Raw genomic sequence first — 18,827 nt, forward strand, 5'->3', positions numbered from 1 at the left:
GAGTTACGGGGGCCTCTGCCACCTCTGGGGCGGCGTCTTCCAAAATCCCCCCCCCCCCTGCCTCTGGAGGGGGAATCACTGGGTGGAGTAGGGAAAGACTTCTGAGATTTTTAAACCACATTTTCCCTCCTCTCCCAGCCTTGGGGTAAGGCCTAGAAGGAGAAAATCGGGCCCCAACGGCAGTCAAAGTCTTGCCCTCCTGCTCGCTCCTAGTTAGTGTGTCCTTCACCTTGGGTCCAAACAAAGATGACCCATCAAAGGGCGTCGGCGAAGGAAGACTTGAAAGCCTCCGCGAATCTAACACAAGCGTAACCAGGCTTGTCTCCTGAGGGCAACGCCTGTTCTCACCAGCCTCTACTCGCCCCTTCGGCCGCATATGATATGAGCCTCATGGACGAAGTTGACAATAGAAAAGAGGGTAGTCATCTGCGCCAACCGTCGGGCCAGCGCCTCAGGTAGATTACCAACAAGAGAGTCATTTAGCTCTTTGAGAAGATCCCTTTGGTGCCTCGTAAAATGACATAAGTAGTTCAGCGACCGTAAGGTAAAAGCCGCTGAGGACAGGGTACGCTTCCCGTACCTATCCATACTCCTAGAATCCTTATTAGGAGGATGAATAGACGCCGAAGCCTCTGCCACGCCCTGCTGTGGGGCAGAAGCCACCACCAAAGCATCTACAGGCACACCCTTTGTGAGAAACTCCTTCTGGGGCTGACAAAATTTATTGGGCCTCGCAGGCACCGGTTCCACAGAATCAGGGTGTTCCCACACCCTTCGAGAAACCAAATCAAGGAGTACATCAAGGGCGGAGACACCCAGGAGGCGGAAAGCTAGGCCCCAAAGGCCTTGAGGAAGACTGACTCCTCAGCTGAAGGGGTTTTGGCTTGCCAGTCACCTCTCTGTCTCAGAATCTCCAAGATATCTGAGAAGGAGATATCATCCGAAGATGATTTGGGGACCCTTCTCGTCATCGAGGTCAGTATCCGATGTAATAGACTCATCTTGGGAGTCTACGTGTTTCCTCTACACAATTTCTTCCGTGGGTTCGTCCGGGCAGTTTCGGACGGACCACCCGAAGAAGCGGAACCCCGATGGGGGTATCCTCAGGCCCTGGGGCCCCGCTGCCGGGGCTGCAACACAACAGAGGCACCAGTCTCCAAATCTAGGGACGGTGAGGTAGAATCTAGTTGAACCGGCAAAGTCATGGTCAGCGCGCTCCTCATGGCCTCAAAGGCCGGACCTCCAGAATCCAAGGAGGTCACTGGTCTAGAGGCCACGATGGCACTGGGAATTCCAGCAGCCGATGCTCCGAGAGGAAGACTAGGCACCGAAGCACCCAATCCCAAAGTATTCCCCTCGGGCCCGGCTGAAGAGGTCGCAGTGCCAAACCCTGAACCGGAGGACAGGGTAGGAAGCACAGTCGGAGTCGAGAGGCCTGTAAGGGGTCTCTGCTCCGACCGTATGGCTCCATATTGCTCCACCACCACCGGCTCCAACGGCTCCGAAGAGGTTGGAGGAGGAATTAAATGTGCTGGAGGGGGGATCGGCTCCGAAGCAAACTGTGCTGGAGCCGAGACCATTTTAGTAAACACTGGAGATTGGAATAGCCTCTGTAAAACCCTATCCAGGTCCGAATCTGACAGTCTCGAGGATTTAGAGGAGGTAGACTACATATTAAATACAGCATACACAATGGTAGTGAATGATACCTCAGTTTGGTTTTCCTCTCTTCATGGAACCTATGTACAAATCTGTTGGCTTGACTCTGGAGGGCTCCTCTAAGTGATGTGCTTCTTCGGCCACACACTTGTTCTGTTACCTGAACAAACTCTTCCACTGCCCGAGACAAAGCCAAAAACTCCGAGGAACTTAACTTCTCCAGAAAACCATCCTAGAACACAGCAAGATTTATGAAAAACTTAAATTCAACAGTCAAATGCTGCTTTACTTGGCAAATTCTGCTCCACCTAATCTCATCCAGAAATGTAGCATTCTACATCCACAATACCAGCTATGAATACTCTTAGCATTTTTGTATGCATTTCCCTTTCAGCTAAGGTCTTAAAGTTTACTACCAGACAGTGGTACATGAAGTAAATGTGAATCCATACATTCAACTTTTAAACTACAATCCTGTAAATGCAAATATAAAAAAATCACTACAGTAAACACTGGATTGCAGTAAATGTCACAGGACAATTTGAAACAGTTTCTGCAAGGGTACATCCCATGAATTCACCTGACATAAGGAGTTTTTTCTCCTACATCTCTTATCTTACACAATTACAAAGGGAACAACGGTCAGTATAAATGTTGTGTAATTTTTTTTACCCAGTCCTCGCTTTTTCATGGACTTGTATATGGATACACTAGGTTTCCCAAGGCGGGCCACTAGGATGTTCTTAGCACCTTAACCTGATGTGCAAGGTTTCCAAGGTAGGCCACTAGGATGTTCTTAGCACCTTAACCTGATGTGCAAATGGCTATATCTCAATCCAATTACCCAACAGCAAGCAACAATATTTGGGGGAATGGTTAAGAAGCTATAAATCTAGCACTGCATTTGGTTCACTGATAAGAGGACATGAGTACCTCTCGTATGAAAGCAGGTCTCTCCTTCAGATGTCAAAGTACACAGCATGCAACAACCTTATATATGCACCTATGTAAGTTATCATCTGATTACTTCATCCATCTTGCTTGTTCTACATCTCAGACTCGCATCCTGGCATTTGTGCTTGTCACCTGTTTGTTAATGTAAATGTATATTCAGAGGAACAAATTGGAGCTCTTCTCTTAAAATGTTCCTCTCTTACAACTTGGATCCTTACTGTAGCAAATGGCAAAAAAAGGAAATAACAGATAACATGAGCAATACAGCTACCCTCATCTTTAACAAGGTCATGTAAGCTAAAGTTTTTGAAATGTTAGCAATGATCTCAACTTTGTCATATCTTCTCAAGAAGGAGTTAAGGAGTATAGATGAAGTAAAAGTATGTCAACTCTCCTATTCCAGCTACCCCACCCACATATCCTAATCCATGACTGTGGATCATAAAAAGATGCCATTGCTCATTAAAGGTATAAATTGAGGGAGAAAAAGCAGTAACATTAGGCATATAAACAATATCCCTTTCCATGACAAATGCAATGCTGTGGATAGCCTCATATCTCAAATTCAGGAATGCAGGTAACACTTTCACAGTATGTACCACAGTTTTTCATTCATCTGACTCTGAAAAATCTTCATTCCAAAAACAATCAAGATGCCACACTAGAAGTATTAAAAAAAAAAAAAAAAAAAAAGACTACTCTACATTTCTTATCAAACAAACAGCTGAATGAAGCTAGTGTTCATTGCTGAGATGTACAAGATACAACCACTGATGCTTTTCTGCCAAAATGACTGCATTCTCCCAGTCTACTTCCTTTCTGATTCTCTCATGCAATAATGGTCTGTACATGTGTACAGATACTGTACACGTGAGTTTTTAAAATCAGAACTGAACTTTTGAATTTTGCTGTGAGTTACCACCTTACACAGACTTCAAGAAAGAAGACAGTTAATCATTTACCATAAATATCATTTGTAGCACTTCCCCACCTTTCACATTTCTTTTTTTGGTTATTTAAAAGGGTTTGAGACTAGTATCCAGTCCAGGGTGGAGTGTTGGATGTTATTTTTGTTATATCTGGTAGGAGTATTAAGTTGAGTAAAGCCACAGAGATTTATATCGTTTTTGTTGGGTAGTGTGAGGTTAGTGTCTGCCAGTCATTGTTAACATTCCTTAGGATAATTCAGTGATATGTGACTTGCACGATGGAAGAAATTAAATTATTTAAAGCAGATTTTTCCTTGCAAGAAGAAACTGCACACATATCATTCTCATATTTTCACAATTAGTCAGAATCAACTTCAACATATGAGCCTAACAATTCAAAATTCTGAAAATCAAAGCTGCAGAGGCATACATTTTCCCATACTTATCAATTATTTTCCCATCCGTGTCAAAAGTGTAAGACTGGAATTAACTAAATGTTTAGCAGCCAAAGAATTAACTAAAACTACTGCCACTGGGTCAGGTTTGGGACTTTATACAATCTATCTGCCTTTTCAGTGGCAGCAGGCTATCAGGAAAATTTCAGAACGTGATACACACATCATCAAATCCTGACAACATGGGGGAATGGGTGAAGGTTCTGGAAATTCCATTTGTAACAGCTCATATGATTTTCTGAGGGACTGAGAAACCTTGGAAATTTCCCAATGAAAACACTGGCACATACTGGAAATAGTATCAGAGAAACAAGAAACAGAAACTCACACAGGGAGACTCAAGATACCATGCTCTCCTCAAACCCAAATTAGAAATATGAGGAGAAAACCCTACATCTGTCCCCTCATCTTCCTTGTCCAGATTCGGAATCTTGAATCTCTTCAGGAAAAGAGGCATCCCTTTTTTCTTTTACCATCAACCGCCTTATAAGAAGGATAAATAATTTGAATTAAACCCCAAACTAGATCTAGTAAACTACTCCTGTCCAGGGAAATTTGAGCAGGAGTAGATACCTGTTTAGTTTTCTTTCTAACAGGAAAAATGAGGCCAGCAGTGTTAATGGCAGCAACAGCTTCCCCAGGGAAAGACACAACATTCTGACTAAAAAGGGAGGACTTCACCGCTCCCTCTCCCAGGACCAACAACAGTGCTTCTCCCTTGCCCACTAAGACGACCACAACAGCTGCAGAGGACATATCTAAACCCTGGTCTATAGTGGTTGTAAGTACTACTGCAGAGGGATCTGGGGTAAAAGATGAATGCTCTGAGGTACAACAAATGGCCACAGCAGAGTCACCTACCTGTGGCTGAGGTAAATTGCTAGCCTGCTGTGGTGGCAAAATCTGTTTGCTTAACTTTTTTCTTTTTTTGGCTAGAAGGACGACAAACCTTAGGACTGAATGTTTGTTCTACGATTAAGCTGAAAATGGTATCTTTCCCATGGAAAACAAGCAGCAAATGCCAGTAAAAAAGTGAAAGTCTTTAAAAGTCAGTTTTTCACACAACACATACTAAAATGCACTTTAAAACACTTGCCAGTCCCCAACCTAGGCACCCCACCTAAGTACCATATTCAATCATAGCCTCACCTCAGGCTTTGTGCCCACTGAATGGTGTATACTGCGTGTATTTGCTTTTTTACTAACTGTATTCAATGTAATGTTATTCCAAATGTATATATTTTATTACTATCTTTTACACTATGTAACTTAGATTGTATTTGCTTTGCTTTTGGAGCTTTTCTCCCCGGGCCTCCACTGAAAATGGGTACGTTCTGGCCCAGTGGACTTCCCCGGTAATCAAACTGGAAATAAATAAATAAATAAATAAATAAATAACTTATAAACAATGACATTGGTAATCTCCAAAATCTGGACCCCACCCAGTTTGGGTTTGTAAAAGGCAGATCATGTCTCCTAAACCTGACAGACTTCTTTGAAGCGGTCATCAAAGCCGTAGTGAGGGTAAGGTTGTTCACACAGCCTATCTAGATGGCACCAAGGCTTTCAACACCATCCCCCACTCTGGAATTATACATAAACTCACTAAACTAGGTATAAATCCCTATGTCACAAGATGGGTTGCCAACTGGCTCACTGACAGAACCCACACTGTGAAAGTAGCAGACTCCAAATCTGACTTCAGACAAGTGACAAGTGGAATACCACAGAGCTCAGTCCTGGGTCCTCTCCTGTTTGGCTCATAGGTTCATAGATTAGTACTAAGCTAACTGCCCTTGCAAGCCATTTTAAGCCTAGCCAATTATCCCTTGTGAGACTCGAACCCCGCACCTTGTGTTTGTAAGGCAAACACCTTAACCATTAGGCCACCCTCCCAACCCTGGTGTCTACTTCTCTGAAGTACAGGTTAACACAGAAGGTCTTTGGCTAACGAAGTTCGCAGATGACTGCAAACTAGGAGCCATAACTGAAACTCCTAACGATGTGGACATCCTACAAAAGAGCCTCAATGAGACATGCCTGGTGTCAAAGCCATGGCCTCAAGCTCAATGTCAAAAAGTACACTGTCATCCCTTTTGGTAAAAACTCTGTACTCATGAACTACCACATAGGCGGTAGTTTACTTAACACCGAAAGTGTGATAAGAGACCTGGGGACACAGGTGGACAGTAGTCTCTCTTTTGATAATCACATCGCCACAGCAGTCAGGAAATCCTTCTACATGGCACACCTCATCACAATAGGTTTCTCATCCAGGAAAAAAGAGGTCATTGTTCCCATCTAATAAATCCAAAAGTGAGGCAAGTACTACCACGCTGTATATGAAACAACTTCACTTTATTAAAACAATAAAAACAGTATCATAAGTGCTTTCAGGTAAATACCTTTATCAGATGATAAAACACTAGTAAAAACATAGTATCTAATATATGTACAACACAGCCAATAAAAATCAATAATTTACTCTCCTTTTTGCTAGAGCTGGTTTTAAAGGGACATAATTTAATCCTGGGGCTTTGTCAGCTCCCAGTCTAAGAATCCATTGCATCTCTTTGTATTCAGTTTCATTATACAAGTCACCCATTCTTTGACTTCTATTTACAACACACATAACCATAAAGGCAAATACATGATCATTATGCAATTCTATATGCTTGTACAGTGCATTGTGTTCTTTTCTTAACCTTATAACTGATAGATGCTTAAAAATTCTATCTTTAAGTCTGCAATTTGTTTTTCCTACATAATATGCAGTACACTGTTGACAGTTCGCAATATAGACATTGTATGTTACAGCCACCATACATATTCAAAAATATTACAGTCATCATACATTTTCTTGGGTGCGAAAGCCAGGGTACCTTTTTGGCTATGCTTATATAGGCCCTAGGGCCAATAGCCTAGTACCTTCTTATGAACCAAAAGTAAAATAATCACAATTTCTCCACAGAATTTTGTTTAAATACTTTTAAACAACTTTTAAACTGACAGAAAAAAGAGTGCTCTTGTTTCAAAGTACAATACAGTTGCATGACAGTCAGTTAAAACATAAACACCTAGCTTTAATATAACATTCCTGAAGAGTAAAGTATTAATAATCAACAAAGATAATTGAATGGAAGTCCATCCCCCAAAGGAACTTATCTGTCCAGCAAAGGAACAGCACAAGTCAAATGTCAATCCTCAAAAGCTTCAGATGACTGTGCTCTTCATCTGAAAGGCTTGGCACGAAACTTGTCCTTTAGTCAGCTCAGCTCAAGCTGCCTGAAAGTTTAGGTATATGGAAGGTACCCTGAAGCTTTGGAAGCTTGCTGGCTGTTATATCATTGACAGGATATATAGCTAAGGCTATTACAACAGTAATCAATATGCTGAACATCCACAGACTGACAATTTCCACACATCTCTGTAGCTGGCCACTCTAAGAAAATGTAACAATTGTCTTGTTTACGGTTAACAACCTACTACTCAATCTGACAAGGTGTGAGAGATGTAGTTATATAATATTACTACAGACAAAACTCTCTTGACGCCACTACAAATAATGAGCAGGTTGTCAGTAACAAGCAACACCCCACTAAACCAGTCTCACACAGCTCTGACCAAACACAAACATACATATGCTGAGGCTCTTAAAAGTAACCTTCCTAAACCACAAAGACCTCCTAAATGTAACCTGAGAAGCAAATACACTTTGCAATCTCGCACACACAACACAGATGTATGTTTTATGGTTGGTGGGACCTAAGAGTCACACTGATTCAATTCAAAAGATTATAAGACAAACTTCAACACAGTCCACTCTCCTAGTCATAGGTGACACCATAGCAAGACACACTGATGCATCGCTCACCAGGCTGTGCATGGAAAGGTTCATGGTCGGCTGCCTATCAGGTGTAGGATTCACCACATCACACCTGAACTCAAGTACCTTTGCCACAAGTACATACATGACACAGTCATAGTGCATGCGGGTGTAAAGGATTTGAGCTTTCAGAATGCACGTCCAAGACAGGTATAAATCTAGTCATAGCAACATTCTACTATCACAAAGAATGATGCTGTAATATAAACAAAAGATTACGGACTTCAACAACTGGATTAGCTTCCATTTTCATTCAGAGGGAAGGCCCACTCACTGCGTGTGTGTTTGTGTATGTATGTGTGTGTGTGTGTGTGTGTGTGTGTGTGTGTGTGTATATGTATATATATATATATATATATATATATATATATATATATATATATATATATATATATATATATACACACACACACACACACACACAAGTAACAGTAATCTGCCTGACAGAAGATGGCAGTCTTAACTGCTTTTCCGGGGATGGCCTGCACCTATTGAACCCCCCCAGGCTTTCATATATTCTCCAAATCCTTGTCCACCCCGGAGTGCCTTTTTAGGGTACACCAGTTTTCCATAGCTTCCAATACAACAAAACTGGACCTGGGGAACATATAAGTATTTCTGCTCTGTGTTAAGCCTCCTACCACTGAGCATAAAGGTATTTTTGCTAAGTGCTAGGAGCCTTAACACAAAAACTGTATTCCCTAAGTACTCCTTACCTTGGAAAACATCAATATATATTCATCAACAGGAAAACCTGGTTCCTGACAGAGCATCAGTGCAGGGTTTCAATACCTACCACAAGCTCAGGCCCACTGCATTAGATGAAGACATTAAAGATAACAGTGTTTCCATATTTAAAAAAAAAATTCACCTTCAGACTTGTTAGACAAGGTGATAACCTGCAAATCAACTACATCCATCTTGCTATTAACAAAACCCCTTATCATATCACAGCTAATTGTAGTAATCCCTCTATGTTCCTTCACAGCTTATACCTTCTACATAACTGGTATGGGGTCCCTATGCATTAAGCTTAACACCATTTTCTGAAGAGACTTCAACTATCCTTCATTAACTGGGAGAGTTATGCATCCTGAAATATGTATATCCAGAAATTTCTGGACTTCATCAATACAAACTCTCTGGAGCGGTTTGCCCTCTCTCCTACCAGAGGTGATAAAATCCTGGAATTGGTGCATACCAATATGGGACAGCTTTGTTTTCAATCAACTGTCACTTCCTCCCTGGTCAAATCAAACCATAAATCAGTCTCATTCACCGTAACATTGGAGCCAAAAGCATCTTCCAGTTCCTCAGTATTTAGAGATTATGCTGCTCTACTAAGACTATCTCCTGACCTTAATTTAACACATTTTTGCAACCTAATGATCCCACTGCTTGTGTAGAATATACTTTGGTGTTACATTCTATGCACATGTAAATAGCTACGGAGATACATCTGCCCCTATCAGAAATAAAAACGTCAAATTTAAGAATAAATCCTTATGGTGGAATCCAAATATAAACAGGCTCTATAATAAAAGAAGAAAAATCATTGGACAAAAAAAATAAATTTAACTTTCAAGATTCTAAAAAATGGGAACTCTGGGTCCTCATGAAATCAAGAAAAGCCAGATGTGAGGTAGAAAAAAGCCACCCAGGTGAAGAATAAATACCTATCCGTTTAACAGGAGCAGGAGGCAAAGAATCAGGATTAAGAGAAGCCCTAAAAAAACATCTTCCCCACTACATCCAAAAGGAGAGGTATAGCCCAAAGCTGGGGGTAAAAACAAAAAATTCCTAAGCCTTTCTTTTCCTGGAATCAGAGAAGTCCTGACCTTCCAATTAAAAATCTCATGAAGAAAGTGAAAAGAAAAAAAAAATCCTCAGGAGGAGAAGCAGAAGAAGGAGAATCATCCACATCAGAAGAATCAGAATAAGGAGAGTCCTGCTGCAAGTCTTCAGCGAAAGACTCTGAAACATCTGAAGCCTGCTCAAAACTCTCAACTCAGGCCCTACCTAGGTCTCTTATCAGGAGGGGCATAGAACCTAATCAAAGTAATCAAATCTTCTGCCATTTTAAGCATATGTTTGAGCACAGTCCCCGAAGAACTGAAAGAACACCACAACTGAAGCTAAACCTAAGAACATCCTCAGACCTACTTCATTTTAGAAACCTCAAAAGCAATGCCCAGCACTGTGTAACAGTAACAGTAAATGATACCACATACTTGGACCCAGAGATCACAGCTAATGTACTAGCAAACAAACTTTGCTCAAACATCACACCAGTTTCCCTCCTCTATACTCCCAGATCACATATTTGCATTTACCCCATTCTCCACATCAAATCTCATAACAAGTCCTCAGGGCACTATCCAAGGCCAAGAACATAATATACCAAGCCTCCTACTGGTCAGCCTGAAAAAGGACTTGTTAGACCCTATACAGAAGCTATTCACTATCAGCCCTCAAACACACTATGCTGGATGAATGGAGGACTGTAACAGCTATCCCCTTGCATAATGGTAGGGCATCAAGACTTGACCAGTCTCATCTGTAAGGCTATTGAAAGGATCATCATGGAATTAATAAGGACATAGCCAACCTATAAACTGTAAACCCAAGCAAGTTCAGGTTCATCAAGGGCAAATCCTGCCTACTTAACCTGGCTAACTACTTCGAGACTGATACTGAAGCAATGGATGAGGGTAAATAAGTACATACTCCATATCTAGACCTCGCAAAGGCATTCAACACCATCCCATAAATCACGTATCGTAAATAAACTCTCCAAGCTAAATGTAAATCCTACCTACTTTGCTGGTCAGCAAACTGGCACATAAATAGAACCAAAGACATTAAGGTGGGAGGCTCTACCTCCTGCAGAAAACCTGCCACTAGTGGTATATCCCATGATTAAGTCTTTGGGACACTCTTCCTTGGCATTTACTTTTTGTAAGTCAAAGCAAATGTTAAGGTGGTTATGATGAGGTTTGCAGATGACTGTGAATATGGAGCCACCATAAACCCCGCAGAGGGCACCAAATCCTCCAAAAGGGCTGTTCTCAAATGAATAGCTGGTGTCAAAACCACAGACTAAAATGCCAAGAAATGTGTAATAGTATTGTTTAGCAAGCATGATTTCCTTTCAACTATCACTCTGACAACACACCCCTGAAAGTTCATCCCATAGTCAAACTCTAGGAACCTATGCAGACAACAAACTGCCCCATTGATCATCACATGTCCTCTATTGTAAAGCTGTCCTTTATCAACAACTAGCTTATATCTAAAGGTGTGGTGTCCAGGTCAAAGGTTGTAATCATTCCACTGTACTCAGCTCTTATTAGGCCAATCATTGAATACAATTACCTCTTCAGTATGCACTTGGCCAAATACTTGTCACAACTAGAACAAACACAACATTTTCTCACTTAAAAAAAAATCAAGTTCCTAAATCATAAGAAATACAGTGGATATAAAAAGTTTACATACCCCTGTTAAAATACCAGGTTTTTGTGATATAAAAAATGAGACCACAATAAATCATTTCAAAACTTTTCCCACCTTTAATGTGACCTATAACCTGTACAATTCAATTGAAAAACAAACAAATTTGTTAGGGGAAAAATATAAAAAAATAAAAAAAACATACAATATGGTGGTTGCATAAGTGTGCATACCCTTAAACTAATACTTTGCTGAAGCACTGTATGCAGACCATTTCAGAGCCTTGCCCCTCTTCTCAGTATCATACTGGCTACTAAGAGGTGATCTCTACCATGAGGACAGAGCCTCAACAGACTCTATCCTCTCAGACCAATTATACATTTGCAAATCCAGTGGTAGTGCAAACACTCACTCAATGAATCTCAAGCTGTTTAGTAACATAAATAGGGCATGTTGGAGAGCTAGGTACGTATCACAGAGAATAATGGATGGGAAACCATAAATTCACCATGCCACTCATAGATGGCGACAAGTAAATGCCACAATAGATGTTTGTTCTGACAGCTTCTGGGTTATTCATACAGAAAATATAAGGGCTAAAAACTACCAGGGGAATGTAAGGTTAGACTTCTTAACATCCTCACAGATCAATAACCTAGTAAGTACCTATGAGGTGGAACAAAAAAAAAAACAAAAGTATAACCACAGTTAATAAAGCAGACTCCAAATCAAGGTTTGAAATCACTGGTCTAAGTATTAAGATTTGCCATGTACTGAAAATAGATCCATATAGCTAATAATTACACTACTGATCTCAAATTATGTTGTAAATAGTTAAAGTGTTGCACTGTTTTTGTTTAATGAGCAATGCTAAATCAAACATGAGATTAAGGCTAGACAGAACAGTCAAATGTGATTTTGGATTTTCATGTTTAACAATGGCAAGTTATCAAAAATTGAATATAAGCATTGACTTATATAAGGTTAGTTTATTAGCATTGTATATATATATATATATATATATATATATATATATATATATATATATATATATATATATATATATATATATAAAATGGTTATATTAGCAATCATTGCCAAAATCATAAGTGCAGCATGCATGGGGACCACACAGTTTGTCAGAGTGAATATATTTTAATAAATTTTCACCGCTCAAAAAAATCTAGAATAAAAACCTTAAGGATTATGATCCTGAACTTGTACCTAATAAGAGCATTCAGCCTCCAAAAAACGAAGCTTTGCAAATGACCTCTACTGTGATAATTCTGAGGTAATGCTTTCTGGATCTTTTTTTTTTTTACATGCATGTAAATAACTTCTAAAAAGAAGCATTGGTACCGTTTCCATAAGTGGAAAAGTGCTGTCTCAGTATATGAATCAGTTAGTTATGCAGCTCATCCAGAATCTCAAAACTGTGCTAAGCAAAAGCTCTATGCAATGTTACTTAACGTTCTAGATGGTCTGAAACCCCACCACTAACAGGGCATAACAGACAATCCCGAAAGCGTAAGTTTGAGAAAGATCTCAAAGGAGGGTGAATGGTTAGAAGTAGAAGAAAAATTATACTGCTTACCGGAAGAGGTCCTATATAGCTAGATCTAGATACATTAGCTGCAAGGCAACTTGTAATTAGACTTTTTTTTCAAATGTACATAATGCCTCATTCACACTCCCCCCAGTGAATATAATAAGGACAACCAGTGACACCGGGTTAAATACACACTGGGTCAAAGTTTCATGCATCTTAGCATAAAGCCGAACTTGAGATTTTGAATGCTGGACGATGCAGAAAACTCCAAGGAGATAAATGGATCTTGATGGAAAGTCTGGGGCTAATTGCCTACAGATGTTGGATGCTTTGTGCTGGTTCTATTGTCTGTAAATGTTTTTGTGGGGAGTGAAATGGTTAAGCATGGTTGAAGGTACCAATGTCAGGTTCATTAAGTACTTGAATTAGTCACCACCAAGAATTATCTTCCAATCACAACTTTTAGATGAAGGTAAAGGAAAATGACAGGGATGGAAAAAAAACAAAGTAATACAAACAATGCTCATGATAAAAAAATAAATGTTAAAAAGAAAATGTGAAATCTGCTTAGAAAATGACAGCTGCTTGATGCAGACAACACAATCTGTGCAATTCTAGGGCAGGGAATAATACAGGAGGAGGCTGCAAACTAAGTAACTCCGTAGTACTGGTTACTGTTAGCATATAGTCATGTGATCAAAAGCTCACCATCTGTAAAATTCAAATTAAAAAAAATTCTTTTATGTCTTGACACCTGGCTGCACAATTCTGCTGGTCACATTCTGCCTCAAAAGCCTTCATTAAAATAAAACTGATACTTTAATTCAGAAAAAAATACTACCTTCGCTCTAGCCAAGAGGAACTTGACACAACGATCATGGCAGACATCAGAAGCAGTATAGAGCAGTTCTTGGATGCTGTTTGCAACTTTACCTAGTTCCAAATCTGTCAGTTTCATATCCTCGTTGATCCTGAGGGCAAAAATACAAACTAATCAATTCATAAAGTTCGACAAAGTATTCAAAAACAGCATGACTGTCCAAAACAGATTGATAAATAAAATATATTACAAGACATATTTCAAACATTTCTAGATATGGAGAAGCACACAGAATGAAAAGGACGAAATATAATCAGTAAAGATCATTACAGTCACATTTAATATCTAGAAACTATACTTTCTATGAAAAATACTCAGAGCTGCAAAAGCCAGTCATATTTTCCAGGCCACTGCTGACGTGGAGTAATTAGTGAGAATATCAGTATGCATTAGCTGCTTTTGATGCACAATAAGGTGCTCTGAAAGGGATCTACTGCTACATGCAGGACAGAGACTGATCAGGGATGAGATGCAAGAAAAAGAGTACACAGTTATATATGAAGTATGCCTCACAATGTAAAGAGGGTTTTATGGCGAACTATTAGGGACATAATTCAGAATCTTTGCACAAATACTGAATCATAAAAATTAGTGAACCATGTGAATTAAAGGGGTTCATTGCGCAGACAACTCCAACTGTATACCATAAAATGAAACATTTAGCACACAATGTAGATTATGCCATTTCACAAGTAAACAGACCACAATGAGTACAAACACAGCATTGCCACTGGCTGTTGAATACCTCAGCCATGAACAATTCCTGCTGGAATAATCATTACTATAGGCACATATCCACAGTTTTTCATCTAAAGGACAGAAAACAGAAACTTCAATCAAAACAGTCAACCTACACTGTGCTAAGCAACACCAGCACATGCCAGACCAAGTACATAGTAAGCTTAAAACTTTTCTAAAATCAGAATAATAAAGGCAATAAAAATAGATATATTTATGAAATTTACTGGCAGCTGTGTCATGTGACCATGACATGTGTATGCAATTCTGCATGCTCAGTACTTATTCAACTCAAACAAAAGTAAAAAAATATGACATTTAAATTAATTTAGATAGTATAGGAGGAAATGAGGCTGCAAAGTATCATGGGATTTACTCTCTCATGGGGGGAGGGGCAGATTCCAGAAGACCTGCTCTCAGTGTAAATGACTTACTCTAGTGTAAGCCTGTACTGATTCCAGCAGACTTGTTCTCCGTGCAAGTGACTTGCGTCGATGTAAGGCCATACAAAGAGTTGTTCTTGGTCCAGCTTCACTTACATCAGAAGCAAGTTTTTTGGAGTCTGGCTCGTGATGTGACCCTGCTTTATAGATAGGCCTTACACTGAACTAAGTCACTTTCAGGACTGGGGAAGCCTTACACAGCAGTAAGTCACTTACACTGACAGCAAGTCTTTTTTTGAATTCTCTCTGCATTGAATTAATGAGGCAAAGCACTAGATGGTCTTGGCACTGGATTCCTGGGGTAAAGCGCTACATATACATACTGGGTTGTTCAACTTCAAAGTTAATGAGCTTCAAGAAGTGATATGCAAGACATGCAGTACACAGACCTTCTAGAGAAGTGTCAGTACAAATATACACCCTCAGTGAGGCTGGATTACATCAACAGTGTATCTCTGGGTATTTTTTAAGCTTCCTGATATAATATGGTGTTAACAATGCAGAAATACCCTGTACTGCTGAATTTGCAGAAGTGAAGAAATATACTTGCTTTCAAGAATTTATGTCCTTGGAAATAGACATAATTAACAGTGGAAAAACCTTTCCAATGAAACCACCAGGATTGTTTTCAGTGGAAGGTAATTTAGCAGAAAACTGAAAGCTCTAGATCCAGAAACTCAGTTTATTCATTAGTGTGGGTGAATTAGCCGAGAAGCACGAAAAAGGTACAATGCATACCATTCCTGCAAGTTGTTGAGGAAGAAGCATTAAATGTATTTCAGTATGATTTTCTTGAAGAGGAGAAAGATGAAACAGCAGGATTTGGAAGAAAATCCAGGAATTAAACACAAAAAGAGTTTTCTATACACATACTGCTGTTACTTGCAACAACACAAGTCCTACAGAGTGTAAAGATTATTGTGTTACTGAACTGAAGACAGCTAAAGGTGACAAAAATCTGATGACTTGCAGGACTCATAAAAGAAAGAATCATTTGTGGTACAAAAATAATGAAACATGGGTCAGACAATCCAACCTTATCAAAAGCTTTGGATATATGCATATTAAGCGAAGTCAAATGTACACAGTTAAAAGAATTCAAGAAAATGATGTATGCAAGATAAATACGAGTTAAATAATGCAAAAATGAGAACGGCAGGATGTGTTGGAACAACATGGATGTGAATCAACTGTCAGAATTAAAATGAAAAAAGAATATGCACATTTAATTCATACTTTGTGCAAGCAGATGTAAGCACAGCAGGAAGAGCTACGTTGCTTTTAATCAAGCTTGTAGAATAAGTGCTAGAAAATACAGCTTCTCTAAGATATGTAAAACAAAAGAAAATGTGCTCAAAAGAATTTACACATTGTTGAAAAGAAACATGAAAACGAGTTGTTTTAGACCAGATAAAAGTAAAGTCTGAAAATATTTAAGAAACCTACAAGCACACAACTCAGACTTTTAAAAACATTGAGAATTAATGGAATAAATGTTAATTTTAAAACAAGATATAAATGTAGAGTGTACTGTTTGCCCAAATGTACCTTTGAAGTTTTGGAGATGGAAATAGCCAACAGAGCTACTCTGACTCCTGACTGGGCCAAAAACTGACATGAATTTATAAGAATTTTAAAATCATTTTCAAATCACAGCACTTAAAATTAATTCTCCCAATATTCTGGATCATGTGACTCGTAAGAAGTTAGAATGGTAAAACAAATTTCAACTGAAACAAAGATTGTATATATACATAAAGCCACACAGGTGTCTAAGATACTGTGCAGAGGCAAAGCAATGACATTCTGCACAAACATGCCAATTTATTCACAAGCAAAATGGGTTTGCCGGAAGAATTACAAACACAGATAAATCCTAATGTTATTCCAAGGATGCATGCTCCAAAGGGAAAAAAAACACTATCTCTAAAAAGTAAATTACAACAGGAACTAAAGCAAATGGAAAATTTGGGTGTCACTAAGAAGCAATCACAACCAAAAGAATGGATGACAAGCATGGTCGCTGTTGAACAGAAAGAAAATGCATCTGCACTGATTCCTAAAATTTTAATAAAGTGATTAAAAGAGAATATTACATAGTAATGGGTGAGGAATTTTCAAAAATGCCAAATTCTATGTGCTTTTTAATACTAAGTACAAACCAGGGTTTTTGGCACCTAATGTTGGATACTGTAAGCTTCAAACTGTGTACATTTAATACACCATTAGGACAGTACTGATTCCATACACTCACACTTGTCATTTCATCAAATGTAATGGCATTTCTAAGAGGGTAGTACAAGTGAGTGACTGGAGGTTTGGAAGGTGTAGTAAACAAAAAAGTTATGTACTCACCATAACGTTCCATCTGTGTTGCACATTTTCCTTCTTCCTCAACTGTTAGGTTCGGATCTGATCCTTGTATCTAACTCAGCAGTTACTAAAGCTAGTGGTAAATCAAAAATCTCTCAAGCTTCTCCTTTACCCATAATGCACCAACCCTTCACATACCCTTCACATACTTCAGATCTTCTTTGCTGATTTTACCAAAAGTGGTATTTATTAACATGCATATACAAACAAATCCTTAAAAATGTGTGTGTTCTACAGAGGAGTTCAATCAAAAGCACAGTGGTGTCCTTGTAATATCTCATTCATCCAAGAGTTTGCAGAAACAAAGGATGAGGGTTGGTGGGAGGAAAAATGAAAATGAACAGCACAGATGGAACATTATGGTGAGTACATATCTTTTTTTCGGATGCTGTCAATTTTCATTCTATCCTCAACTGTTGGGACAGAGTCCCCAGCTACCCAAAACCCTGGGTGGACTCTAAGGAAGAATATTCCTGAGCACAGTTGAACCAAAAGATGCCCTATTCCTCGACACTATATCTAATTTGTAATGAGTGATAAAGGTATGAGGGACAAGCCCAAGTTGCTGCTGCACATATGTCATCCATGGAAACCCTGGAAAGAAATACTGAAGAAGTTGCCATGGATCTAGTTGAATGGGCTCTTACAGGTTTAGTTAAGGTAAAGCCCAATCTGCTACAGATAAAATAAATACATTCAGCCACCCATCTGGCTAAAGTTACTTTTGTGACTGGCTTACCCAATTTCAAATCTGCAAGGGAAACAAACAATAGGTCTGTTTTTATAAATTATTTTGTCCTATGTAGGTAAAAACAATCTGTGAACATCCAATAAATGCCACATATATTCACCTTTGTTTGCACATTTAGGAAAGAATAAGGCAAATGAATGGACTAATTGATATTGGATTTTGACACCACCTTGGAAAGGAAAGATGCACTGGTATCTCATAATGTAACTATCCTTATGAAAAATCAAGTAGGGGAGGTTTTGAAGACCAGGCTTGAAGTTCTGAAACTCTGAGGTAATGACTACTAAAAAGACAGTTTTCCACGAAACTTATGGTCACATTTAGCTGCTGGTTTAATGGGTGAATGTATTAATGCTTGCAGCACAAAGTTCAGTTCCCATTGTGGAGTAGGGTCTTTAACCGGTGGTCTCAAAAGAAGACTGCCTCTCATGAATGCTTTTCAAAGTTTAGCAGAGGCTACTGAAGAACCTTCAAATCCAATATAAAAATTAAATATTCCTGCTAATTGAACCTAAATGTTATGTATCAGAGCTAAGAAAGGATCAATATGACTTTGCCGTCCCCAGTACACAAACCTTTTCCATTTACTTGTAGAGTATTTGAGTTGAAGGTTTGTGGGGTGATAAAAGGATATGGCAGACAGCAGAAGAGAGCATAGCTTGTCTGACAATTAACAGAATTGGAGAAACCAGGCTGTAAGCTTGAGGTTTGAGATGTCTGGGTCAAGCATGCCTGTGGGTTGAGACAGGTCTGGAAT

The 18,827-nt window shown here is 39.2% G+C and overlaps 1 protein-coding gene across 1 annotated transcript in view; it reads right to left on the bottom strand.

The window, feature by feature from the left end:
- The window catches only part of VPS54 (VPS54 subunit of GARP complex), a 1,876,392-nt gene that overhangs the window by 436,153 nt on the left and 1,421,412 nt on the right, over window positions 1–18,827 (bottom strand). Inside the window, exons 15-16 of the mRNA XM_044055553.1 lie at window positions 13,727–13,856; window positions 1,710–1,891 (exon numbers count right to left, since the gene is read on the bottom strand). Of these exons, the coding sequence (XP_043911488.1) occupies window positions 1,710–1,891; window positions 13,727–13,856 (312 nt within the window). The remainder of the gene's footprint in view (window positions 1–1,709; window positions 1,892–13,726; window positions 13,857–18,827) is intronic.

Source organism: Protopterus annectens, chromosome 1.part2 (assembly GCF_019279795.1).
Source record: "Protopterus annectens isolate FY-2018-M chromosome 1.part2, PAN1.0, whole genome shotgun sequence".
Classification (NCBI taxonomy): domain Eukaryota; kingdom Metazoa; phylum Chordata; order Ceratodontiformes; family Protopteridae; genus Protopterus; species Protopterus annectens.